The sequence below is a fragment of the Schistocerca americana genome, chromosome 11 (genome assembly GCF_021461395.2).
Source record: "Schistocerca americana isolate TAMUIC-IGC-003095 chromosome 11, iqSchAmer2.1, whole genome shotgun sequence".
NCBI classification, from domain to species: domain Eukaryota; kingdom Metazoa; phylum Arthropoda; class Insecta; order Orthoptera; family Acrididae; genus Schistocerca; species Schistocerca americana.
Genome location: NC_060129.1, coordinates 28453927 through 28481641, shown reverse-complemented (window position 1 = coordinate 28481641; position 27715 = coordinate 28453927). Strand labels below are relative to the sequence as shown.

The window sequence follows — 27715 nt, the reverse complement described above, 5'->3', positions numbered from 1 at the left end:
GCCAGTGAATGAACTCACCAAAAACATTCAGAGCTCAGTAACACTTGACGGTTTAACACACTTTTTGCTTCTTCCAGCCCGTGAGCCTCAAATGTCTGGATGGCATCTGAATGACATGTGTGATACACGTAGAGCCGATCAGCATGTGGCCATTCTAACAGTGCTCGACGGCATGTAAAAGAAGGGCACTTGACCCAACAAACCCCCAAACATCAAAATGTACAAAATTTTAGTACAAATTTCAAACAGTAATTTACATAACTTAAGTGAAGGCAGCCCATGAGTAGCTGGATGTGGTGCATTCCATGAGGCTGACATACAGAGTCAATGTTAACAGCCACAGTATGATGAGCATGCCCTGAGTCCAGGTCCAAAAGTGTGTGCTACAACATTAGAACACTGGAGCAGACTAAGGAGCATCTAAATTCCACTGTCATTCTCACTTAATGCAACCACATGACCACAGTAGTTGTGCAGATCAGTGGATTCATCAGATGATTCTCATAAAAAAAACTTGGTCTAGGGCTAAACATGGTCACACTTAAAACAGTGTTTGGGGTTGCCAAATCATCGAATCCACTGCTGAATGTGGGGAATTGGATAGCAATAACAAGCTTGCCTGGTTGCTAGACATTACCCTAACCCCTTCCAAGGCAACGCCACAAGGTATTAAGTCATGCAACACAACCCAATTCAGGCAGTTTTTCAGATGAGAAAGTTCCTTGCAGAATGTGACTTCCACAGAGAACAGCAAACACAGATAGCCAATACCACACCAATGTACTGTCTTTCATTAACACCTGTGCCTGCAACTATTAACTCGACAGAACTTTTAAAGGGCTACCAGACACTCCATTCTGTCAATTTTGGCTGAATGCCAAGTACTGTCTACGTACCCTGCATGGCTCTACCGTGCCCTATGGTGCCACAAGCTCCAAGCAAAAGAAGTGGCATACACCAGGTGCGGGTTGGGAATTCAAAGCAGCAGCCCCCCATGGCTAAGATAGTAATAATATCATTATTTGCGCTAGTATATTAGTATTATTTTAGGCAGTTAATTAATACAAAGATCAATTAATAACATGATGTTGCTGTATTCTTTCTATCTTCTGCCCAGCATCTCTCTTCAAGGCATACTTTTTGCATACACCATGTTGCTTCATTATTTTGTCGATATGCTCTTTCTTAAAGTTAAGTGGTCTACTATGTTTTTATCAGTAAGGTGATTTCCAATCAAAAATTAATCTTTGGCTGCTAATTATCTAACATCCTCAACAGATACCAATATCAGTTTAATGATTTTCTTCCTATGCTATTATTGTTTCATTTGTTCTCATTCCAGCACTTACTTACATTACTGGTTTTTCTGTCATGATATGCTGGTGCTGCTCCATGAATAATCTTTCCCGACTTTGTTTTCTTTTGAGACCAGCAAGTAAAACCCATAATTCGGATCCATAGAATAAGACTGGTTCAGCCTGTAGCCTACGCTCTTTTTTTGTACTGTCAGAAACATGCTAGTTCCACCAAAAGGAATTGATGAAATTAGAATAGTAGTAAGTAGTGTGCCAAGGTAGTGTGTGTGTATTTTTTTATAATTTTATCATAAATAAGCATTCAGTGCATCAAAGTTTTGATGATGTAACTGTTCTAGATATTTTAGGATTCTGATCATAAATGTAGTATGAGTGATGTGGCACTTGATAGTCCAGTTTCTGCTCCCCCATACGCTTTGTGTAAACTGTATTGTCATTTGATATGAACAACATTGATTTTATGAACAAGTGATTTCATTGTTTCAGGTGGTAGCTGTGTTATTTTATTTGATTACACTACCATTATATGCATATGAAGATAAGAGCTAGAAAATATGATTGAAAACAATAGCATAGGGAGAAGGCTGAAGTTGAAGATCATAATGAATTTTCAAAGGCATTGTCATTAATCAGTCTTACAATTTTTAGCTGTCTCCCATTGAAATATACCATAGTGTGAACTCGTCACACAGACATTCGAACACAAAAGAACAATACTTAACCAGAACTTCTATTTAGTTATTAAGTAGTATGACAGTTGGGCTTTATGTTTCTGATACATTTATATAATATGGGAGGACTCTGACTGCTTAAATGTACTTATTATAGTTTATTTTTACCACAGGCCCAAGTTTACCCATGCATCATGAATGTAAAAGATGAGTTGGAGGAGAATGTGAATAAAGAGGTAATTTTAAAATTTATATGGCTGCATGGAATTAATCATTGCCGAGTTGTGGTGAAAACAAAGATAGTTATCAATTGTATGTGTGTGTGTGTGTGTGTGTGTGTGTGTGTGTGTGTGTGTGTGTGTGTGTGTGTGTGTGTAGTCACTTCAGCAGTCCTGTTTTTACTTTAGGGTAAGGATGACAGTGTTACAATATTACAGTATGCTCCAGGTTGGAAACGAGGAAAGAGGTAAAAAGAATATTTTGTTACACTTTGCCCATATGGATTTAAACATTATCTTTAAGCAGATGGACTAGTTTAGCTTGTGAATTGGTAGAATTGCTTCTTTATATTATAAGCGCAAATAAGAATTAAATGAGATTGCATTGACAAAGTTATATGGTAATTGGTATCAAGATTCAAGCCATGATTTCCTGTTTTAATGGGCAGTTCCCTTAATGGTTCCTTGTATGTGTACTCCAGCACTGGGTGTTTTTATTTGCCAGGTGATACTGCTGCCACAGTCACAGAATGATTCAAAGGAAGTCTACACAAAGTAATGCAGAAAAAGCAGGCGATCGTAACGTACTGAGTAGAGACTAAGATGTCTGTGCATACATTGCAGCTGGTATGGACAGGCAATCCTGTGAAGTACTTCTGAACAGTTTTCTGAAAGCTGTCATAAGCTGCTAGTTTAACAGCCCACACAAAATTGAAATATTCTAGACCTTGTAACTATAAACAGGCTTGTCCTTACAGATGGTATCAGGACAGAGATGGGTTAGTGATCAACAATGGTAAATGAAGTTAATTAATCCTTCTAGAAGGCTAGAAGAATAGATTTGCTAGAAAGAACAGGTAAGTTATTGTTAGCATCCCATTTAGACAATGAGTGAATGTCATTTATTTCCAATATCGTTTACGTAGAGGAATATGGGCAAACATTAAATGGACTGAATAAGTATGTGGTGAGTAACTGGATTACAGACAGAAAAGACCCACTGTGGTTTAATAACAAAATTTGAAAATGCTGAGGAGGCAGACTGTTGTACAGTCAGTTCAAAAAAAGTATTTACAGTGGGGACAGGCAAGAGTTAATGGAAATTCAAGTGTATGTAAAAAAATCTGTGTGTGAAGCATTCAACTACCACCATCATACATGAGCAACACATTTTACAGAGAACACTAAACATTTCTGGTTCTACATAAAATCACTGAGTCAGACCTCTATCCAGGCAGTCATTGACCAGTCGGTGGCTTTGGAGGAAAGCAGATGAGGATCACTAACCCCTCTCTGTACTGGGTTGTAAAGTCTGTGCAGGAAGATCATACAAACATGTTGTTTCACTGCCACACAGACTCCTGTATTGGACACACAGTAATAGAGTAGAGAAGCAACTTGAAGAATTGAAAACAAAATAGTTGGCATATCCAAATGGAGTCACAAATCATTTGTCCAGAGATTACTCTACAGCATTGACCTCTTACTTAGCTTGCATTTATTGCTAGTGTCTCGCCTAGTGCAAAGACCGAGGCAGCTGGGAAAAAGTTCAGGTGGCTTCTGTATATAAGAACGGTAAAAGAACGTACCTGGAGAATTACAGACCAATGTCATAAAGCTTATTGGCTCCAGAGCTCGTGAACAAATCCTCAGTTCAGATATATTTAATTTATTGGTGACAGATCAGTTTCTATGCACAAATCAGCATGGATTTTGTGCAGTAATTATCTTGGTCTTCTGTCAAATTATATATTGTGAACCATGGATGACGAGCTGCAGGCTAGATTCCACATTCCTGCATTTCCGGAAAGCGTTTGACACACTGCCCCACTGCATTCTATTAATGGAGCTATGAGCATATGGAATAGGTTCTGCAATACGTGAAAGGCGCAAAGACCTCTCAAGTAACAGAGGCCAGTACTTTGACCTCAACAGAGAGTGTTTCTCAGAGACAAGAGTATCATCAATAGTGCACTCTCGCTGACCCCCCCCCCACCCGCACTCTCGCTGACCCCCCCCCCCCACCCGCACTCTCGCTGACCCCCCCCCCACCCGCACTCTCGCTGACCCCCCCCCCACCCGCACTCTCGCTGACCCCCCCCCCACCCGCACTCTCGCTGACCCCCCCCCCCACCCGCACTCTCGCTGACCCCCCCCCCACCCGCACTCTCGCTGACCCCCCCCCCACCAGCACTCTCGCTGACCCCCCCCCCCACCCGCACTCTCGCTGACCCCCCCCCCCCACCCGCACTCTCGCTGACCCCCCCCCCCACCCGCACTCTCGCTGACCCCCCCCCCCCCACCCGCACTCTCGCTGACCCCCCCCCCCCCCACCCGCACTCTCGCTGACCCCCCCCCCCCACCCGCACTCTCGCTGACCCCCCCCCCCCACCCGCACTCTCGCTGACCCCCCCCCCCACCCGCACTCTCGCTGACCCCCCCCCCACCCGCACTCTCGCTGACCCCCCCCCCACCCGCACTCTCGCTGACCCCCCCCCCCCACCCGCACTCTCGCTGACCCCCCCCCACCCGCACTCTCGCTGACCCCCCCCCCACCCGCACTCTCGCTGACCCCCCCCCCCACCCGCACTCTCGCTGACCCCCCCCCCCACCCGCACTCTCGCTGACCCCCCCCCCACCCGCACTCTCGCAGACCCCCCCACCCGCACTCTCGCAGACCCCCCCCCCCCCCCACCCGCACTCTCGCAGACCCCCCCCCCCCCACCCGCACTCTCGCTGACCCCCCCCCCCCCACCCGCACTCTCGCTGACCCCCCCCCCCACCCGCACTCTCGCTGACCCCCCCCCACCCGCACTCTCGCTGACCCCCCCCACCCGCACTCTCGCTGACCCCCCCCACCCGCACTCTCGCTGACCCCCCCCACCCGCACTCTCGCTGACCCCCCCCACCCGCACTCTCGCTGACCCCCCCCCACCCGCACTCTCGCTGACCCCCCCCACCCGCACTCTCGCTGACCCCCCCCACCCGCACTCTCGCTGACCCCCCCCCACCCGCACTCTCGCTGACCCCCCCCACCCGCACTCTCGCTGACCCCCCCCACCCGCACTCTCGCTGACCCCCCCCCACCCGCACTCTCGCTGACCCCCCCCCACCCGCACTCTCGCTGACCCCCCCCCACCCGCACTCTCGCTGACCCCCCCCCACCCGCACTCTCGCTGACCCCCCCACCCGCACTCTCGCTGACCCCCCCCACCCGCACTCTCGCTGACCCCCCCCACCCGCACTCTCGCTGACCCCCCCCACCCGCACTCTCGCTGACCCCCCCCACCCGCACTCTCGCTGACCCCCCCCACCCGCACTCTCGCTGACCCCCCCCACCCGCACTCTCGCTGACCCCCCCCACCCGCACTCTCGCTGACCCCCCCCACCCGCACTCTCGCTGACCCCCCCCACCCGCACTCTCGCTGACCTCCCCCCACCCGCACTCTCGCTGACCCCCCCACCCGCACTCTCGCTGACCCCCCCCCACCCCCCCCCACCCGCACTCTCGCTGACCCCCCCCCCCCCACCCGCACTCTCGCTGACCCCCCCCACCCGCACTCTCGCTGACCCCCCCCCCCCACCCGCACTCTCGCTGACCCCCCCCACCACCCGCACTCTCGCTGACCCCCCCCCCCCTCCACCCGCACTCTCGCTGACGCCCCCCCCCCCCACCCGCACTCTCGCTGACGCCCCCCCCCCCACCCGCACTCTCGCTGACCCCCACCCCCACCCCCCACCCGCACTCTCGCTGACCCCCCCCCCCACCCGCACTCTCGCTGACCCCCCCCCCCACCCGCACTCTCGCTGACCACCCCCCCCCCCACCCGCACTCTCGCTGACCCCCCCCCCCCCACCCGCACTCTCGCTGACCACCCCCCCCCCCACCCGCACTCTCGCTGACCACCCCCCCCCCCCCACCCGCACTCTCGCTGACCCCCCCCCCCCCCCACCCGCACTCTCGCTGACCACCCCCCCCCCCCACCCGCACTCTCGCTGACCACCCCCCCCCCACCCGCACTCTCGCTGACCACCCCCCCCCACCCGCACTCTCGCTGACCACCCCCCCCCCCACCCGCACTCTCGCTGACCACCCCCCCCCCCACCCGCACTCTCGCTGACCCCCCCCCCACCCGCACTCTCGCTGGCACCCCCACTCACTGTATTCCTGCTCCTGTACTCTTCTGTATGAGATATCTATGTAGGAACAAGACACAGAGGCCTTGACTTGATTACTTCATGCTTTTTTTCAGTTTCTTGAAGACCCATTAAAGGCCGACGGCCATAGTGTTTGGGTAAAGCAAGATCCCGAAATGAAACAACATGCTGATGGATCAGAGTATAATGTAAGTTTTCACACAAGCATGCTACTGTGCAGGTAGTGTAGTAAGTATGTCATGACACAAATATGAGGCATTCAATCTAAATTATCAAAGATGGTGTAAATCTGTAACCTATGGTACCAGCTACTTTCAAGAATGTATGTTGTCTTCCGGTTGACTCTAGCTAGATGTGTTAATTGTAGGTTATTACCAATAGTATTTTAACTGCACTTGTAATAAGCATATCTTTACAAACCATTATCCTTGCATTAATTTTTATTATGATTCTATGTAATGAATGCCTAAAGTGCACATTTAGTGTCAACGGAGCAAGGAAGACTTCCTCCTGGAAGTATTGCTTAATCTTGTTACATGTGTCTGTGTCACAGTGCTGTAACAGATGATGTGGAACTATATGTGGTGGGTATATATTCTAGAGTTCCCAGTCACTATTGACTGTAGTATTTACATCATTACTGAAATCCTGCATTGGCTGTATGTAATTCCTTATGATTTTCCTCAAGTACACATGAAATAAATTTGCATTTTTTACTAATGAGCAGGCACTGAAAATACATGGTGACAGAGAAAGAATCTGTGTAAATAGCATTAAATGTGGTTAACTTTGATAATGTGTGGAATGCCATAGTCATTTGATTAATCTCCAAAAAGTCCTCTTGTTTATGGGTTTACAGCAGGAAGATTATTTGCGTCCCTATATTATCCGAGTTGAATTTTGAAATGTTTCCATACACATGTATAAAGTTTGTATATGGGAGTACGACCACCCGATAGTGCCGGCGCACACGGGTCCCTGAGCTATTGCAGCTTCCTTTCCCTTCCTTTGAAGGCTGCATTACTATCCCTGTTCCTCTTCCTAATCCCCTTGCTCCTTTGTCCCTACCCCCTCTTTTTCCTCTTAGTGGACTTGTTTATGTCGACTTAGCTGTCCTTCTGGCTGTGTTTTGGTCTGTGCTATTGTTTAGTTTGCTGTTTCTGTCTCCTTTTTGGCGTTTTTGGTCCCCTTGAGGTTTGACCTCCATTTCCAAAATTTGTCCGTTTAGTGTGAGGCATTTGGGGATGAACTCACTACCTAGCTTCCATGGTGCAGGTTCCTCTTGAAATATGGCATCCCGGCTAAGACACAAGTTGAAAATATGATCACTATTTTTTATTTACTTAAATTTGCCATATTTCGTGACAGTATATATATATATATATATATAAAAACAAAGATGAGGTGACTTACCGAACAAAAGTGCTGGCAGGTCGATAGATACACAAACATACACACAAAATTCAAGCTTTCGCAACAAACTGTTGCCTCATCAGGAAAGAGGGAAGGAGAGGGGAAGACGAAAGGAAGTGGGTTTTAAGGGAGAGGGTAAGGAGTCATTCCAATCCCGGGAGCGGAAAGACTTACCTTAGGGGGAAAAAAGGACAGGTATACACTAGCACACACGCACATATCCATCCACACATACAGACACAAGCAGACATATATATATATATATATATATATATATATATATATATATATATATATATATTTACTATGATTTTTTTATTTTGTTTTTTTTCCTTATGATTTTCTTCTTTTAGTACAGCTAAAGATACATCAGTATTATCTAAATTTTTGGTTTTGAAACTTATACCTTTGCATGCATGCCTTCACCCACAGGGAAGACTTAGCTTCCAAAAATTAGAAAAATTCAGAAATGCTCACTATGAAGACTTTTTTTGTAAAAAAGTAAAAAAAATCTCTCTCTCATTCTTTGTTACATCAGTGTTTTTTTATCAGTTTCAATTAACATCTGACTTCAAATTATTAATTTATACATGCAAATATACACACTTGGTTGTACTGGTAGTTTTGTTCTAACAAGTAAATTCCAGTGGAGGACTTTTGTTTTAGATGATAATAGGTTATTTAAATTTTGAAATTATGATTTCTGTTGATATATTTTTACTCCACCATCTTTTTTCGAAACCGCTACTGGAGGATTATTATTTGCACTGATACTCCTTTCAATTATATTACATCCTTCCATCTTTTTCAGCTCTTTCTCAACAGCAGGTCTTTTTGATATTGCAATATTGTATGGTTTTATGAAAAATGGTTCATGAGGTTTTACCTGAAGCTCACACTGATAACCCTTTACCCTACCAGGTATGTCACTGAAAACATCACTGTATTCCCACAGCAGATTTTCTAACTGTTGTTTTTGCTCCCCAGATAAATTTTGTGTCTCTGAAATTTTCAAGTTTACTAAATTCCCAAATTCAACTTCATCAGTATCAAATCTATGAGTTTCAATATTCTCCAATCTATTTTCTTTTAGTAAATTGATACTGTCAAAATTTCCATTACTCTGATCACCAAGTGTGTTCACAAAATTTGTCTGAATGTATTCCCTTTCACTAGTTTCTATCAAAAGTTTTCTTCCAACCCAATCAAATGCTGTATTTACTTTTACTATCCAATTCATACCCAAAAGAAAATCCTCATTAAATTCCTCAATTACAAAACATCCATGTGTGAACAACTTGCCTTCGATTAAAAATGTCACTAAAGCCTGGCTTTTTACCAATTTACTGCTCTTCCCAGTAGCACCTTTTATCTTTACCCCAACAATTGGCATTTCAACATAATCTTTCCCCACTTTCAATTTCTTGCTTAACCTTTCACATATTCCCGAGATCTCACTTCCTGTATCAATTAAACGTTTACCAATCCATGACCCAATTTGAACTTTTATATAAGGACTGCAAAATTGATCACTTTTCTCAGAACCTGTATCCTCATGTAATAAATCACTTTCAATTTCCCCAAACCTATACTTATCAGAATCATATGGTATATCATTACATGTATTATTTGTCACAGTTACAAAATTTGCACAAGATACAAAATTGTCATTAGTACTCTCTATTATCTCAAATAGCCAAGAATTTTCATCGAAATCACATTGTATACTATTGAAGTACTTATCCTTCAACTTTTCAAAAATAAAATATCTCATCTTTTTCCACCACTCGGGACATACAGTTTTACATACATTAATAAGCATCTTTCTAAAGTTCTTGTCAAAAGAAATAGTTTCACTGTTCAGCCATACATTCATAAGAAATGTGTGTGTATCATTAGTATCTGTAAAAGTTTCACTTAGGTTAGAAGTTATACATGTGTCGTTATTTGTGTAGTCAGATTCTTTACCAACAACATCAAAATTCACACTTTCACATACATCCAGCTTGTGATCCTTATTCATCCTGGTAACATCCCTGGGAATTTCTATAATATTCTCACTATTTAATCCATTTTCAACCATGTGTATACCCAACTCCCTATTTAAACTAATGAAATACCTTTCCTCAACATCATCATCAATACCATTACCATCATTATTAACTTTAACAACAACATCATTATCATTACACATATTCAGGTCATACACATTCAAATTATCCCCCAAAATATTATTTCCCCTTTCTAAAGTTACCAGATCCCTTTCACCAACATTTTCATTCTCACAGCATGCATTCTCTCTTTCATTCACACACATCTCTGAACTACTACAAATTACATCATCTGACAAAGTGTTGTTGTTTTCTGCCCAAGTGTAAAACTCTGTTAAATTAAATGAATCACAATTACTTTTATCTACTGTATGTTCTTGTGTACTGAAAATTTTATCTTTATCAATATTATTTTCCTCTTGAAATTTTTTCAATAAGTAACAACTAATAACCTCATGTGATAGCTTAGGTTTGGAACAGTCATGTTTGGGTTTATGATAGTCACATCCATTGGTCCTTTCATCATGCTCACCTTCTGCCTCAACCTTGCGGACCTTCAAGGGGGCGTCTACTCGTTTTTTATTTCCGGTTCCTGTTTGAACTGCTGATTGTGGTTCTGCCAATGTCTCTGATCAACATTTCTGATCCCATTCCTATGCCAAACATTACCTGATTGTTGGTAGTTTCTATTGTACTGACCTCTATCAAAATTTCTGTGATTTTGATCCCTAAAGTGTTCCCTATTTTGTTTATTATTAACGCAAAAATTTTGTTCTTGTTTTGGATAAAAATTATGGTCCTTCTTTTCAAAATTGTTATATCCCCCTGAATTTTGACTGACGCCATGATAATTGTTTTGTTCCCTTTTTTGAAAGTTGTCATTTCCCCAATTTTGACCATTACCTTTCTGAGTAAACCCACTGTGTGTTCGTGTTGTTACCCTATCCAACTTTTCAATATAATTGAGAAACTGCTCTACATTACTATCAGGACAATGAACTAAACTAAACTGCATTGCTGATGGCAATCTTCTCTTCAAGGTATCAATTTTGATCAAGTCATCCAAAGGTTTTGTTAAATGAATAAGTTTTTGAAGTTCACTTTTGCAAAATTGTTTCATGTTCCCATCTGATTCTCTATAGTTTCGCCCATTTAAAAATTCATTTTTGATTCTAGTTTAAGATCATCCCAAAATTTTTCCAGAAATTTTGATTCAAATTCTGAAAAGGTCATCCCAAAGTTACAATCCGGTTTGCCCAAGTCAAAGCTTCCCCTTCCAAGAATTTTTTCACAAATTTAATTTTTATTTCATCTGGTGAGTGAGATAAAAAACAATCCTTACAATATTGCATAAAATCAAAATGGATGTAAGGGTCCATCTACCGAAAAGTGCTTCACTGGAATATTAGATACAAGATTACATGCGTTGACATTGTAATTTTTGCTTTGAAATTCAATGTCAAAACTTTCAATTTTTTCGCTAAGTTGTTTGACAGATTTTTTTGTTTTCTAAATCATAGCATTCTACTTTTTCTTCTAGAGTAACCAAACGATTGTCAGTTTTTTGTTCTACATTTTTTACTAAAACTTTTGTATTCTCATCCAAATTAATTTCCCCTTTTATCTCATTAAAATCAATTAAATTTCTTTCCCTATCTACCAGTAACTCATTTTTTACAGTATTAATTTCACCGCTCAATTTAACATCAATTTCATTTACTTTTGCTTCCACAGATTCAATTTTTTCCTCAACACTGCCAACTCTGTTCGAAAGCTCACCCACTTGGGTATTGACTGCTTGGACTTGCAACAAAATGTTATCAATTTTTTCATCCCAGTAAGTCTTATTGTCGTCAACTTATTGTTTAATCTCTTTCGTGAAATTTACAAGAAAACTTTTTAAATCAAATTGATCGGTTCTTTCTGTTTCATTTGACCTGTCCTGATGTTCAAAGTCTATTAAATTACTACTTTCTACTTTAGGCACAATACTCTCAAATCTCATAAGTCATTGTGAAGAACAAAAATTTATACACAACAATACAAAACAAGATAAAAATATTGTTTTAACAAAATACGAGGGTTTCGTGACTTATCTGGAACACTCTTCTACTGTTGCAAAACCACATTTTCCATCCATGTGATTGTTGACCAAAATTCTTGAAGTATTTTCTTCTGTCGAAAATTATATTTTTTGCCGAAACTTTTCTTCTCCAAAACTTTTACTTCCCGATGAACACAAACACTGTAACACACATTCTGAAGAAACTGGTATTAACACACAAAAATTTTCTTCCTTGTAGCACTGTTGAAGATCTTGTGAACACAATATTCCGGCTACAATCCCCAGTTGAAAAATGGCATCCCGGCTAAGACACAAGTTGAAAATATGATCACTATTTTTTATTTACTTAAATTTGCCATATTTCGTGACAGTACCTTTTCCGTTAGACGTTTGCAAGGCGATATTAGTCTTGGCTTCAGTTGTCTAAGTATGATTCCACAATACATCTATGTCAGCTGCAGAAGTGACGTGGTTCAACATGTTTCTCTCATTTTGGTGTTTCAAATACAGTTTCTTCAAATGTAGTTTCCTCTTTTTTAATTAATACAAAAATAATAGTAACATAATTCAAAATTATTTATGACTGCGACCTTCACATTGTTCTTCCGTCAGCACGCACCAAGAGTTAGCTGCCGACTGACTATAGTCAAAGACGACTCCAACATCAAAGATATTTTACACAATTCACAAGTTTCCACTTGTAATCAGTCTCTTTGCTATTCTTCGATACATTTTCTAATAGTAATCAATATGCTTTTACTCTCAAAAACAGAAGTAAATTAACATATAATAAGACAAATTATAATAAATTCTGACAAAAATATAAGAAAACATTTAAAATTCGGTATCGACAAGTACGGTAAAAAAAATAACATCTCCCAGATCCATTACACTCTCCCCCTTCCCTTTCAGTTTGCACCATGGCCCCCATCCTGCTAGGTCACCAGCACGGTAGCCCACTTGGCTGAGGCCCCTGAAACAACAGGGATCAAACTGCTAGTACCTGAGGTGTTAATGCCTCGTGTATGCCCAGGAGTCAATGCTCATCGTTTTGGGGCACCAGAACTCCCGGCAATGGCCGCCGTGCCAGATGGCCCTTGCTGTGGCTGGGTGCTGCTCACGGGGCGAGCCCCTGATCAGAGTGGGTGGTACTAGGGTGGACACCTTGCACATGAAGTGACAAAAGCTTCACCATCCTGGCCATTCTGTGGCCATGTCTAAGAGTGGTAGTAGATGTAACACTCTTTCCTCTGATCCTTCGCCTTCCCCTCCCTGTCCACTCCCTCGGAGGAGGGGCAAGCTTACTGGCTTAGGTTGAAACCTTTCCCTCGGTATTTGGTTTGTACCAAGATGGGTGGCAGTAGTTTTGCCACAACCAAGCCTTTGTTTTTCATGGAGATGATTGAAAATGAGTATGGCGATGTTGAATTGATGAGTAAAATGCAGTCTGGTGCTTTGCACATAAAGACATCTTCTGCTGCCCAAACCGATGCCCTGCGCACTTGTGACCATCTCGGTGATGTCCCAGTCTCCATCATGCCCCACCAATCTTTGAACTCAGCACATGGCATTATTTTCGAGAGAGTTGTTCTTCTGCAAACTGACAAGGAGCTCCGTGCTAACCTTGAGCGGTGAGGGGTTCATTTTATCGGCTTTGTGCAGTGAGACCCTGCAAACAATCGTATCGCTGCGGTGCCTTTATCCTGGCCATCGAGGAGGATGTCCTCCTAGAGAAGGCCAAGGTAATGGTGTATCGGTGTGATGTCAAACCTTATATTCCACTACCGATGAGATGTTTTAAATGCTTAAGATTTGGACACGTCTTCCTGCTGCACCACTGCTCCCCTCTGTGGTGACTGTGGGCGCCCCCTCCATGAGGAGAGTACTTGCACCCCCCGCCAACGTGTGTAAGTTGTAATGGACAGCATTCTCCGCGCTTGCCTACATGCCTGGTGTTTGTGAAAGAAAGGAGTATTCAAGAGTACAAAACATTAGATTGAGTCACCTACACTGAGGCTCATCAAAAATATGACCGGCTCCATCGCATGTCTATGACCTCTACTTTCACTTGAATTATGTGCATTCCCCGTCCTACCCCCTCCTCTTCCCAGCCCCACCCCATTTGCCCCATGCCTTCAGCCTCCCCCCATTCCTCCCCCCCATTCCTCCCCCCCATTCCTCCCCCCCATTCCTCCCCCCCATTCCTCCCCCCCATTCCTCCCCCCCATTCCTCCCCCCCATTCCTCCCCCCCATTCCTCCCCCCCATTCCTCCCCCCCATTCCTCCCCCCCATTCCTCCCCCCCATTCCTCCCCCCCATTCCTCCCCCCCATTCCTCCCCCCCCATTCCTCCCCCCCCATTCCTCCCCCCCCATTCCTCCCCCCCCATTCCTCCCCCCCCATTCCTCCCCCCCCATTCCTCCCCCCCCATTCCTCCCCCCCCCATTCCTCCCCCCCCCATTCCTCCCCCCCATTCCTCCCCCCCACCATTCCTCCCCCCCCTTTCCTCCCCCCCCCCCCATTCCTCCCTGTGTAATTCTGTGCCTGCCCTTCTCTTCCTTCCCAAGAGAAGAAGAAGAAATGCAGGAACAAGGGCAAGGCCCTTCTGGTACCCCCTGAGGTGCGGCCTTCCCCTCCTACAGTCAATGAACCAACTGAGTCTGACCCCACCTATATGGGTGTTACCACATCCTTATCAGTGACGGATAGTGACTCAGTGGCATGACTACCTCCGGTCCAATCGCTTCCACTGTGGACTCTGGCTTGAGGAACCTCCAGTGGAATTGTAATGGATACTTGCGTCACCTTCCAGAGTTGCAGCCCCTTCTTTCCTTCTACTCTGCCGCTTGTAGTGCACTCCAGGAGACCCATTTTGTCAATTCTTACTCACCGACCCTTTGTGGGTTTCACACATAGTCTGAACCGAATTGGCCCCTTGTGGGCCTCTGGTGGTTTTTGCACCTTAGTCTGCAAGGACATTGTTAGTAAATGGGTTCCTCTCCATACCACTCTGGAAGCCATTGCTGTTAGTGCCCATCTGGCCACTCCAATCACAATCTGTGATCTTTATCTCTCACCTGACAGGCCGCCCACATCCCATACCCTCACCACCCTTCAACAACTCCCTTCTCACTTCCTTTTATTAGTGGCTTCAATGCCCACAACCCTCTTTGGAGTAGTCATGCGACTACTGCCCTGGGCAAAATAGTTGAAGCTGGCAGAGCTTGACCTGTTTACTAAACACAGGTGCTCCCACACACTTCAGTGTGGTGCACAGCACTTTGTCAACCATTGACCTCTCCATCTGCAGTCCTGGCCTTCTTCCCTACATTGAGCTGGGCATCCATGATGACTTGTGACAGTGACGATTACCCTATTGTTTTGACCTTCCTTCAGTGTCTCTCACTCCGTCACCCTCCCAGGTGGGCCCTATCTAAGGCTGATTGGGGTACCTCTTCCTCTGCTCCCATCCCCCCAATATTGCCACACGACAGTGTTGATGAATCTACTCAGACTTTGACTGCCTCCATCCTTTCAGCAGCTGTTTCATCAATCCCTTCTTCAGGTTTCCCCTGCCAGGAGATGGTCCCTTGGTGGTCTCCGGAAATTGCTGCAGCCATAAAAGACCACCACCGTGCTCTTAAACACTTTAAGCAGCACCCTTCTACTGCTCTTCTTCTGGTCTTTAAACGATTCTGCACCAGGGCCCACTACCTAATCAAATTTCAGGAACTGATTTGCTGGGAATGATATGTAGCTGACATTGGACCCCACACCCCCACTTCACAAGTCTTGGCGAAACTCCAGCGAATTTTTGACCACCGTCCTCCCACTGGGGTTGCGGGAATTTCTGAACATGGTGTTGTTACCGATCTGGACTTTGTGGCTGAAAATTTCGCTTGACACTTTGCTCAAACCTCAGCGTCAGCTCACCACAATCCTTCTTCTGAAAGAGTGTTCAGAAAGACTGCCTTTGTCTTTTGTTACTCGCTGCTCAGAACCATATAATGCCCCATTTAGCAAGTGGGAATTTGCCAATGCCCTCACCCTTTGTCGTGACACAGCTCCTGGACCAGATTGGACACATAACCATATGCTCCAACACTTATCGGTGGCTGGCCACCATCGTATATTGACCCTCTAAACCGTCTATGGGGTGAGGGATTATTTCCTACCCAGTGGCAGGAAAGTATTGTTCCAGTGTTGGAGCCAGGGAAGCCGCCTCTTCAGTTGGATAGCTGCTGTCCAATTAGCCCTACTAACACCCTCTGCAAGCTCCTTGAGCCCATGGTGAGTTGGCGGCTGTTTTGGATCCTTGAATCCTGTGACCTTTTGTCATCGACTCGGTGGTTTTCGCTGTGGCTGGTCTATGATGGATAACTTGGTGCACCTAGAGTCTGCTAACTGGTCGGCTTTTGCCCATCAGCAACACTTCCTTGCAGTCTCTTTGATCTGCATAAGGCCTATGACACCACCTGGCACCACCACATCCTCACCACTCTTCACGAATGGGGCCTTCGTGGTGCTCTGTCCGTTTTTATCCGTAATTCTCTTTCTTATCGCTCTTTTCGGGTCTAGGTTGGCTCCTCCTACAGCTCTCCCCATCGGTAAGAAAATGGGGTTTCAGAGGGTTCCATGCTGAGCATCCGTCTCTCTCTCATAGCCATTAATGGTCTAGTGACAGCTGTTGGGCCAACAGTGTCCCCCCTCTTTGTATGCTGACGATTTTTGTATCTACCTCGCCTCCTCCATAATGGGTGCTGCAGACTGCCGTCTACAGGGGGCAATCTGTCGGGCCCACTCATGGGATCTCTCCCATGGCTTTCAGTTTTCGGCAGCCTAGACTTGTCATGCATTTGTACCATTGCTGTACAGTCTATCCCCATCCGGAACTGTTCCTTGATGGCCAGCCCCTCACGGTGGTGGACACTCATCACTTCTTGGGTCTGATCTTCGATGCCCAGTTGACATGACTCCCTCACGTTTATCAGCTGAAGAGGACATGCTAGTCCCATCTCAATGTTCTTAGGTGTCTGTGCAATACCACCTGGGGTTCAGACTGCTCTGCTCTCTTGGGATTGTATCAAGCATTGGTCCAGTCTCGTTTAGACTATGGAAGTCCTGTCTATGGTTCTGCGTCGCCTTCAACACTGCAGATATTAGACCCCGTCCACCGCTGTGGGTTCTGACTTGCGACTGGTGCCTTCTGGACTAGCCCTGTATGTAGCCTTTTCGCAGAGGCGGGGATTCCGCCACTGTGAGTTTTGTGCTAGCAACAGCTGATATCTCACGCACTCCGCATTTGCTGCACCCCAAAGCACCCTAATTATGGTCTCCTTTATCAAGAAACGGAATCACCCTGCCACAGCGGCCATCACGATGTGGACTTACTATGACTGTCCGCATTCAGTCGCTCCTTTCTGAGCTCCAGCACTTGCCTTTACCACCTGTCTTCTCCGCTCACACACATACCCCTCCATGGTGCGTCTCTCGGCCACAACTCTGTCTTGATCTCTCAATCGATTCAAAGGATTCTGTCCCTCTGATGGCTCTTCACCACCAGTTCTCCTGTCTCCTCAGTTCCTTTCAGGGTTCGGAAGTGATCTATACTGATGGCTCCATGGTCGCCAGCTGCACTGGTTTTGATTGCACCTATGCGCAATGCACGGAACTTCACTCCTTCCCAGATGGCTGTAGTGTTTTTACTGCAGAATTGGTAGCCTTCTTGTGCACACTGGAGCATATCTGCTCCTGCTCAGGACTATACTTCACTATCTGTAGTGACTCATTGAGCGGTTTGCACACAATTGGCCACTGCTTCCCTCGCCACCCATTGGTCATCGCTATCCAGGACTCCCTTTCTCTCCTCGCTCAATATGGATGCTCAGTGGTTTTCATTTGGACCGCAGGCCATGTTGGAATTCCTGGCAATGAACTTGATGATCAACTGGCTAAATTAGCTACTACCAGGCTCACTCTCGCTATTGGCATTCCAGAAAGAGACCTTTGCTCGGCATTATGTAGTCAGGTTTTGGGCCTTTGGGGTGCAGAATGGAGCACTCTTTCTTCGCCAAACAAGCTCAGGGCAATTAAGGATTCTGCAACTCCATGGCGGTCCTCCTCTCGTAAGGTGTCTGTCGTCGTCTGCCGGCTCTGCATCGGCCATACATTTTTGACTCACGGCTATCTCCTCCATTGTGAGGACCCCCCCCCCTCTCTGTCGTCGTGGATCGATGTTGACTGTGGCTCACATCTTATTGGACTGCCCCAACTTCGTCACCCTACGGCAGACTTTTAGCTTTCCATATTCGCTACCCCTGGTGTTGGCGGATCTCATTTGAAGTTTTATTCACGATGGGGGTTTTTATTGCTTTATTTAAGGGAGGGGCCTTCAACCTTATTGGTGAGTGGAGGGGATGGCAGGCTTTCATGCTCCCCCCCTTCACCCCGACTGGATTGGCTTCAACTGGGCTTGGTGGTTCACCTTGGCCCTTTACCTTCCCAGTCCTTTCCTCATGGGGTCTGTTATGCCCTGAGCATCTCTCTTGTCTCCTATGCTTCTTCCTTTGTGTCCCTGTCATTAGTCACTTTCTTTCCCTCACTTCGTCTTCTGCCCTTTTCCTTCCTTCCCTGTCAATAGCTTATCATTTTATGGATGTTGTAATTCCCTCTTCTAATGTGGGATTTTATTGGTTTTAGTTAATCGCAGGTCGGAGGGACTGACGACCGCATAGTTTGGTCCCTTCTCCAACCAACCAAAATCAGACATTAGAACTGACGTGGATGCATTCTAATACTCACTTTTGCCAATTGATAAGAATCTATGCAAAGTTGGATGATATACATGAGAAAGGAATATTGAGAACTGTGTCATACACAGAATGTTAGCAAGTAGTTGTAATTCAGATTGTTTTCTTCTTTCAGACTGTTAAAGATCCATTGGGAGTATCTTGGTCCACTGATTTTATCAAGGAGGATCCTGAACTAAATTTGGAAATGGATGTAACTGAGAATAGTGTAAGTATTTACATGTCTTACTTATTGCATGTAGTCAAGTAATAAGTCTTTTATTTATTGTGTAGAGCGAAGGATGCACTGCAGTGGAATTGTCACAGATTGTCTGGAACTTGTTGCTGTTCATAATTGTAGAGTATTCTTGTACTCCTGCATTTGACTTTCATATCACCTGTAACATGCTGACTGTTTTAAATAGAAGTGGAAGGGGACTAGTGGCTTGTATAATCCTGTTTTCTGTAGCCCTTGTTGATACCAACTATATTGTATAATGGCTGTGTGTGATGGGTACACTAAATTCACATTTATTTTAAGTGTAGGTCATTTGAAAATATTCCTCCTTTTGATAACTTCTGATCAATACAATTCAAAAGAACATTGGCTATTCTTATCTTTTGTGTGTATCGTAGTTATTCTTGAGTTTGTCCTAAAATTTTTTTAGGTTTGGAAAAAGAGAGATAAAATTGGTGTGTTGTAGATCAGCCATGATACTTTGGCCACAACCTGTTCATATTGTGACAGCTTCTCTGGTGCCTTTTTTATTAGTTATAAAATTTTCAGTAATAGAATAACTCTGTATATGGCTTTTGATGAATGATTGTACATAGATGAAGCCTCAGGCATGAAATGTTGGCTTCTTCAACACAGAAATGTGTGCTGATTATACAAGCATACAGGTGAAGGAACCAAACAATCATGCTAGGGACAGCTCACATTATGTAAAGGAGTGTAGCTGATTCACAGCTAACAGGCCAAGACTTAATGTCACAGAGACTCATGTTATGCCATTTTAAACAAATGAAAGGGATGCATTGGTGTCACAAGTAGACAGGACAGTAAGTGAAACAGTAGTGATGTTGTTCCACAAGTAGGGTTTTACAGAAATGAGAATGCCATGCATAGTAGACAGGGATGTGCAAATGAGACATTTGGCTAGAACAACGAACTGTACAGTGTCCTAGGGCATATCTGTTGTTGCCAAAGTAGCTGGCCTTGGTATGCAGCGCAAGAGATCACAGGTCGTACAAGACGCATCCATGGCAGTGGGCCCAAAGGTGCAGATAGCGTCCACTGCATTGAAAACTGCTCCCAATGCAAGTGCACAGAACAGTGTGTTGCTGGATGTGTGGCCTGGAAAACCATGTCATGTGGTTGGCACTGAAATCACTGATATGTACCTCACTTGTTACTTTGAAAATACGTAACTTAGATTAAATAGTGGTAGACATCTGAGCAAATCTACGAATAGGATGTGTGACATAAGTGATCCTGAGTAGCACATGCAGTTGTGAAGTGAACATCATAGCTCTCAGCTAGAGTGACATGCAGTCTTTGTGGTCTCGGAAGCATAAAATGCTAGGGCTTAATAATGATGATGAAAAATAAGGCTGACAATTTATATACTGGCACATGACTAGCAAGATTCTGTATTAATTGTGGAATTGGGAATTGGGAATTTTATTAGGTAACTGCATGAGAAGCTAGAGCAAGCTACCAAGATAGCAAACTAATACTTCGTTGGAGAAGCAATTCAGTGGCAGGCTGCTACATCTGTTACTGGTATGTTCAAACAACACACAGGTGTTATGGAGATGCTTCAGGAACTCAAATGAGAATTCCCAGAGGGAAAGTAATGTTCTTTCAAGGAACGCTATTGAGAAAATTTAGAGAACAGCCATTTGAAGCCGACTGCTGAACAATTTTTTTATTTCCAACATACATTGCACATACGGACTATGAAGATAAAATTTGGGAAATCAAGGCTGATATGGAGGCACACATAGTCTTTTTCCCTTATATTTGCAAGTGGAATGGGAAAGGAAATGACCAGCAGGGCTATGGGGTACTATTCACCACACACCATTAGGTGGATAGCAGAGTATCCGTGTATTTGGAGATGCTAGGTAAAATAAGTAGCTGACTAATGTACCATGAACAACAGTGATATTGTTCATAGTAGTAAATGTACATATACATACATACAAAGTAATCTGTTAGCAGTTCCCATAATTAGTGTGACATTAGCACTAGTCACAAGCAGCTGGTTGTCAGTAAACTTCAGAGGTAATTCTTGTGGGAGCTTCTGCCTTCAGATTTGCAGCCTGGCTCATCCCACATCCATCCACATCTTCATTTATGGAGTGCAATGTGTAAAACAAAGAATGAACGAATGAATTATGTTCACGACCAATCTCTAGCCAGAGCAGAGGTTATGGTGTAGAAAACAAAGTTAATTTATTGAAAACAATTCTGAAACATTCAGTAATAGATTAAACTCTTAAAGACAAATCATGATTATCATATTTTGCTGAAAGAAGTTATACCTGTATAAGCAATTCCTCAGGATCTTTAAAATCATCAGATTTCACAAGGCTATAACTTTGTCATAAATAAAAGTACAGAATTATGGTCAGATTTTTATTTCTATACATGCCTTCAAAGCCTTTATTTTCCCATTGCTTACAGTTTATAAGTTCTCACATACAACATTAAGGTGTTTTTCACAGCTGTATTTAGGATCACATTCGTCATGTACTGATCACAAATAACAAAATTCTTTTCAACACATTTAAGCATCCAGGTGATAGGCTGGATCCATGCATTTGCAAGCATGTCAGTTTAGGAAACACTGCTGTTGCCATGTAGCATCATAGTTCATCCAAAGTTGTTGGTAGATGATGCACATAGGTGGAGCCTTTCACAAACTCCTACCAATAAAAAAGATACCATACTGTGAGATGAAGCAAATTTAAAGGTCAGATCTGCAGCCCCTTAGAGCTAATAAATCCCTCAGGCAGCTTACTGTTCAGAAGAGCTGTTTTGTGCAGGTTCCAATGCAGTGGTACACCATCGGTATGAACAATTACATTTCTGATAATTTTCAATCTCTTCTGTTTTTGGTCCATCTATGTGTTTTCTAATATCATCCACTTCCTTCAGTTTGTTAAAGAATTCCGTACTCTTCAGATTCAGTTCAGTGTTAATCTCATTACATTACGTAAGTTGAATAATAAATCATGATCACTACCAACAAACGTCCTGTCCCATAACGCACAGCACATTACCCTTATTAATGCTGCAGCTACCAGTTCATGTCATACCTTGAAGACTCATTTTATAAGATGTAAAGCAATCAAAAATGACCTGCTACTGGAAGTAGACATTACTGGTCACACACTAAATGAAACATACTGTGTACAATTCCTTGGTGTCTGCTTGGATTTCAATTGAAATGGGGTCAACAAATTGGTAAACTTGTCAGGTTGAGGCCCTCAGTATTACTCACCCAGAGACAGTTATGATGGCTTCTTTAGGATTTTTCATTTGTTTTTGGAATTATCTTCTGGGACAGCCAACTGGAAATAAATAAAATATTTATAGTTTATTTAATGTAAAAACCAATAGGGAGTTCCATTGTGACATGTAGGTGCAAGATTCCCTAGGTCAGTGAAGAGCTTTATGCAAAGTGTCAACATCACATCACATTCCTGCTACTAGGTTGTATCAGATAAATACTAATTTGCTCATAGCTGCTATGCCCTATAAGATTATCCTATAAGATTATCCTATAGGATAGTACTGAGTGAAAGCATGCTAGGAAGCATTTCTGCCAGTTGACACTGGAGGAAGATCCATTAATTGCAAGGCAGAGAGATATGAATGTTTTGGTTAAATTAGGCATGCAATAATCGTATCTAAACCTTAACGATAAAAGTAAAAAACTAATTGCATTTGGGACTCCATAGATTCTACACACACCCGCCCACGCGCGCGCGCCCACACACACACATGATTTATGTATAGTTTTAGTTCTTTTGGAGCATCAAAAATTTGATTATGAATGACACTGTGTGAGCGCACGTGCGCACACACACACACACACACACACACACACACACACACACACACACACACACACACACACACACACAGTGTCATTCATAATCAAATTTTTGATGCTCCAAAAAACTAAAACTATACATAAATCATATTATTTAAATACATAAGGCTTTGTTTTCCATTATATTACATTTTCTTATCAAAAAGCAAGATTGATCTGGCAACACAGTCACAGGTCTGAATTCTTAAGACATAAGTAGTATCTGTTGCTTTTTAAATAATAATTGGTTAATTTATTAATGTTCAAATTTGTTCAGTTGTAACAAAAACTGCTGTCACTTTTGTATCTGTGAAAAAATTGTAGCCTTGGGAATGGGGTTCAAAAACATTACCATAGCTTCTGCATTTTCAGAGTTGCTATAGAAATTGTTTTATACCTCTTTCATTTCAAATTTCAACAGTAACAAACAATCCAGGATTTATCAGATAAACATGCACATACTTGCCAGCATCTGTTACAATTGTCTTCACCTGCAGCATTTGATCCTTGCAAGAATCATTTTACACTTCTGAACACCCAGCACATCTTCGATGGGTTGCATCCTCAGATATGGGAAGGTTTGGTTTTTTCAAGCTTCAGGATTGTTCTGACAACAATATTATGATAGCTTAAGGTAAAAAGTAATATTAGTTTTGAATATGAGCAAAATGTTTGACCTGAATGTAAGTTACGCTCACTCAGTTGTCCACAAACCATATTCCAGTACCATAAAACATTGTTTTTTACTTGAATCTGAGTTTATGCACATTTATAAAAATCTGTAGCTCAACCAGCATACCATTTTCTGTATTTCGTCTGGTTACACACTACTCCTCTCATTGTACCACCAATAGCATCCATGACAACTTTACCATGTGCTGCAGCAAAGAATAACACAGTCGATTTCCACTTCAAATACTTACGAACACAAAGTATATAATGTGTACCCATTTTCAAATAGAGAAGTACAGCCATCTCTGTAAATTGTAAACTTTTTTGAGACATCAGATCTTCCAAATCCTCTTTACATCAGCTGTTGTTTATATGACAACACAGCAGCAGATACTGTTTCTTGTGTTAGGTCTCATTGGTGATGGTGGCATGATAAAATATTCCTGCAGCATCCAGGTGCAACTTGTTAAGACTGTGCTTGTTCATGCGATGAATGAGCACATTGACTTTTGCCTTCATTAACCAGAGAAACATTATCTACAAAGTCTGTCTGTAGATTTCCAGATTTGAGGGATCCATTTTGCACATACCCCCAATTCAGCAGATTGTGAGTTTCTAATGAAGCAGTGAAATATTAAATACAAAATTTGCTCATCAATTTCTGACACTACATCAGCAATGGTACCATTAACATCTGCATATTTTAGTTGCCTGTCAACATCAATCCATTTTTTCCCTTTTACTACTTTGTCAGTCAACTTCATTATTTAATGTGGAGTGAAGTTCAGAAGTTACAGTTTTTACACTATATACATGAGTTCGTAGTACTCATGAATTAACAGTAGACTACGTGTTCCAGTAACTCCTTATCTTATGAAAAAAATGCTCTTTTCATTGTCATTTTTCAGTGCATTCACCAGATAGTTGGCATACACACATTGGGGTGCATTCAAAACCAACAACATGTGTAATGAAAGAAAGTATTTGTTTTATTTGCCCCATTTCCGTGTCTGCCTAAAATTGCTTATAACCTCCCTAAGCTGAAAATACTATGTAGTGTTTTTGCAAAACTCTGTGCATCTTAGTCTTTGGGTCTTTAAATAACATAGTATCCCATCTGTCAGCTGCTTGACAGATTGTCATCCCTGCTGTAAAAAAAAAAAAAAAAAAGGAACTGTTTGCTTCTCTTTTTCTCAAATCTTGTTATTCAGTTTGTGTTGTTAATATTTGCTTAAACACTCTGGAAGTTGTTGCACTGGAACAATTAATTTGTTTGTTATTGCATATTTCTAAGTTGGGCTGTCTGGATGTAGCTATTCTGATCATTCCACTGTTTTTCCTTAAGTTTATGGGATTAGTATGAACCTAAATAGGGTTCTGAAGATAACACTCCAGTGACATGAGTCATTGTGCATTTACTGTCTTTGTATATACTTTCACAACTCTTTCTTCCACTTTTCCTGTACTTTAAATCTAGACATTTGCTAAGTTGTCTCTTTCCTTTCTTCTGAAGTGTTGTGATATTTTCTTGCCTTTTTCTCTACATTGAACTAAATGTAATTGATTTGCTTATAGTTTTGCAAAATTCCTCTCTCTCTCTCTCTCTCTCTCTCTCTCTCTCTCTCTCTCTCTCTCTCTCTCCAATTTATTATCCATTATGTTTAACAGAAAGCTAGTATTAATAATGTGTAACAATGCACCAGACTTCATATACAGATGTATTACTGTGTTAATTATTCTTCAAATTATACTTTCATTGTTTCATCCACAACAGAATTCCCCCATAAATTCTTTGCTTTACACAACATTTTTTAAAAAAATGTTTAGGTTAATGTTAACTAACACAATGTAAACTTACTTCTTGACCTACCATCTGTGTACTAAGAAGCCCTGATGTTAAATTCTTCTTTGGATATCACAACTTAATCAGTATTTTTAGTTGCATATCTGGCAGCAAACATGATGAATTTAAACTTAAAATGCCACTAACACTGTAGCCAAACAAAATGTACTTTTTAACATGGTCTATGCAGTTCAAATCAGCACACAGGAAGTGTCATACTGATAAGTATGTCAGGTATGTAATGTGAAGACAAAGATTCTTCATGTCATTGTAACCTCTCCTCCTGGCTTTTAAAAAATAGATGTGGGAAATTATTTACATTTTCCTCCTCAGGCAGGAAAATGGATACTAAGGTATACCCTGTTGCAAAAGCAAAGATAAGGTTCAGAAAATTATATTCTACTCTCATGCTCACATTTTGGAATGTCTCAAAACTACAAATTGGTCAAACAAAATGGCTGACCTTCACTTAACTTCAGAAGGTGAAATAGCTAGTACTGACAATACAGGCACACAAAAGTACAAGAAACTTCACTAGCTTTTGGAATTATTAGTTCCTTCATCTGGAAAGAGTTAGTAATAGATACAGGAAGGTTAGGAAAGAAGGGCAGGTCACTGAGACCTAAAGAGTGTTACCCACAAGTAAACATCAATTTGACCTTATATTTTAGAGAGAGCAAAAGCATACCATATTTCATGGAGTACAACACTTTTCCCTTTAAAAAATTTCCTACAATTTTGAGGTGTGTCTTATATTTAAAATCAATGTAAAAATGTACAATGTTTGATTTCAAATTCCTGCCAGACTTAAAAAAAGTCATATATTCAATACTGTGGGGAACCCACCTCTATCTGGCAACACTGGATTCAACTGGCAGCAGCAGTGCACTGATGCAATGAACATGAGTTGTGGAACTTCACAAGCTTGCTAACACTGTCCCCCTCCTGCCCTGCCATCACAAACCCAGAGCACTGTCTAGCCTATGATGTGTCACTGCAGTCTACAGTGCCAGTGAACTTGAACTGAAAGTGATTTGTGTTATCGGTAACACAAAAGTATTTTCTTTACTAGTTGGTTGTGACGACAGTTCACCGAGACTGAAACTGTATCCCAAAGTCCAGAGCAGAGTTGACCACATGTTACTTCAGAAGAGAGGACTGTTATTTGGCTGTACGGTCCCAAGAGACCACCTTAGTACTGCACGGCTACTGGCATATGAGCTCACAGCATCTGCTGGACGTGTTGTATAAAGGTAAACTGTGTGCAGATGGCTTTGGCAGTGGCCTTTATTGTTGGAGACCAGCTGCATGTCTACTGTTGACACATCTTCACAGAAGGCAATGTCTAGAGTGAGCAGGTAGCTTGCTTGTGACTCAGGGCAGGTTGCCCAATCTTGTGTTCGAATGGTGGATCCTATGCTGCATTCCAGGATGTCATTGTGGGTGTCACAGGCATGTGGCATAGGCTGTGATAGTGGGACAAGAATCATGTAGTATATGAACCGCTGAGTGCTTCTATGCTCCACATTGTACGTTTAGGGTTTAAGGCATGTATTATAAATACTACTCTGGTAGCAAGTGATGAAAAGCTTCCATCTTTTATGGTCGATTCACTGCATTGACCTTCTTTTTATCAAGACTCTGTCCCTCAGATTGACCAATCAATACTAGCCATTGCATCAGAATTACTGGCGACCAGTATTTCCGGCCATATTTCGCCTCTTTTAGTATCATTCTAGCAATTTGTTTCCTTAACCCTTTCACTGAATCTTACACATTTCCATAGGACCCCTTGCCCTGCACCTTAACTCAAACACCATGGAACTAATTTCATTACTATGCTTCTTGCACAGTTTTTTTCTAACACTCCACTCCCCACATAAAAGCGAAAATAAATCGATTATATTTCATACTATATCACTGTGCTTTCTGCTGTTTTTATGCTTGGGTTATCCAACCCAGTGGAATCTGAACTATGACTGGGTCCAAACTGGGTCATGTTCTTTGTCTTTTATGTACCAGAACACCACCAGGCTCAGCAGAGCAAGTGCTGCTGTGGTGGTTGGTATGACAATAGTCATTGTTGTCTCTTTCTGGTGCTGATTTTCACAATATGAATTTACATGCTGCAATATGGTTTCCAGGGAGATTGGTCGCTCCATTAGTTCTGACCCTAGAGTTTGATTTAAGCTGGTTAGGTTGGTAGCAGGTGGCACTTCCATGGGCTCCTCTGGCCAGTACAATACAAATGCAGCTGGGAAATATTCAAGTGAGTTATCCCTGCAGTCGTGGTGGACAGGCAGAAAGAAGGTCCCATTATGCTGCACACTGTTCCATTTAATAAGAAAGCATTCGCCGTTCATTCTACCCTTGTTGCTGATGTACCCCTCCACTTCTTGAAACAACTAGCCGCTA

The 27715-nt window shown here is 43.0% G+C and overlaps 1 protein-coding gene across 1 annotated transcript in view; it reads left to right on the top strand.

The window, feature by feature from the left end:
• The window catches only part of LOC124553833 (zinc finger protein 492-like), a 114304-nt gene that overhangs the window by 7629 nt on the left and 78960 nt on the right, over positions 1-27715 (top strand). The window contains exons 3-5 of the mRNA XM_047127823.1: positions 2161-2223; positions 6459-6551; positions 18816-18908. Of these exons, the coding sequence (XP_046983779.1) occupies positions 2161-2223; positions 6459-6551; positions 18816-18908 (249 nt within the window). The remainder of the gene's footprint in view (positions 1-2160; positions 2224-6458; positions 6552-18815; positions 18909-27715) is intronic.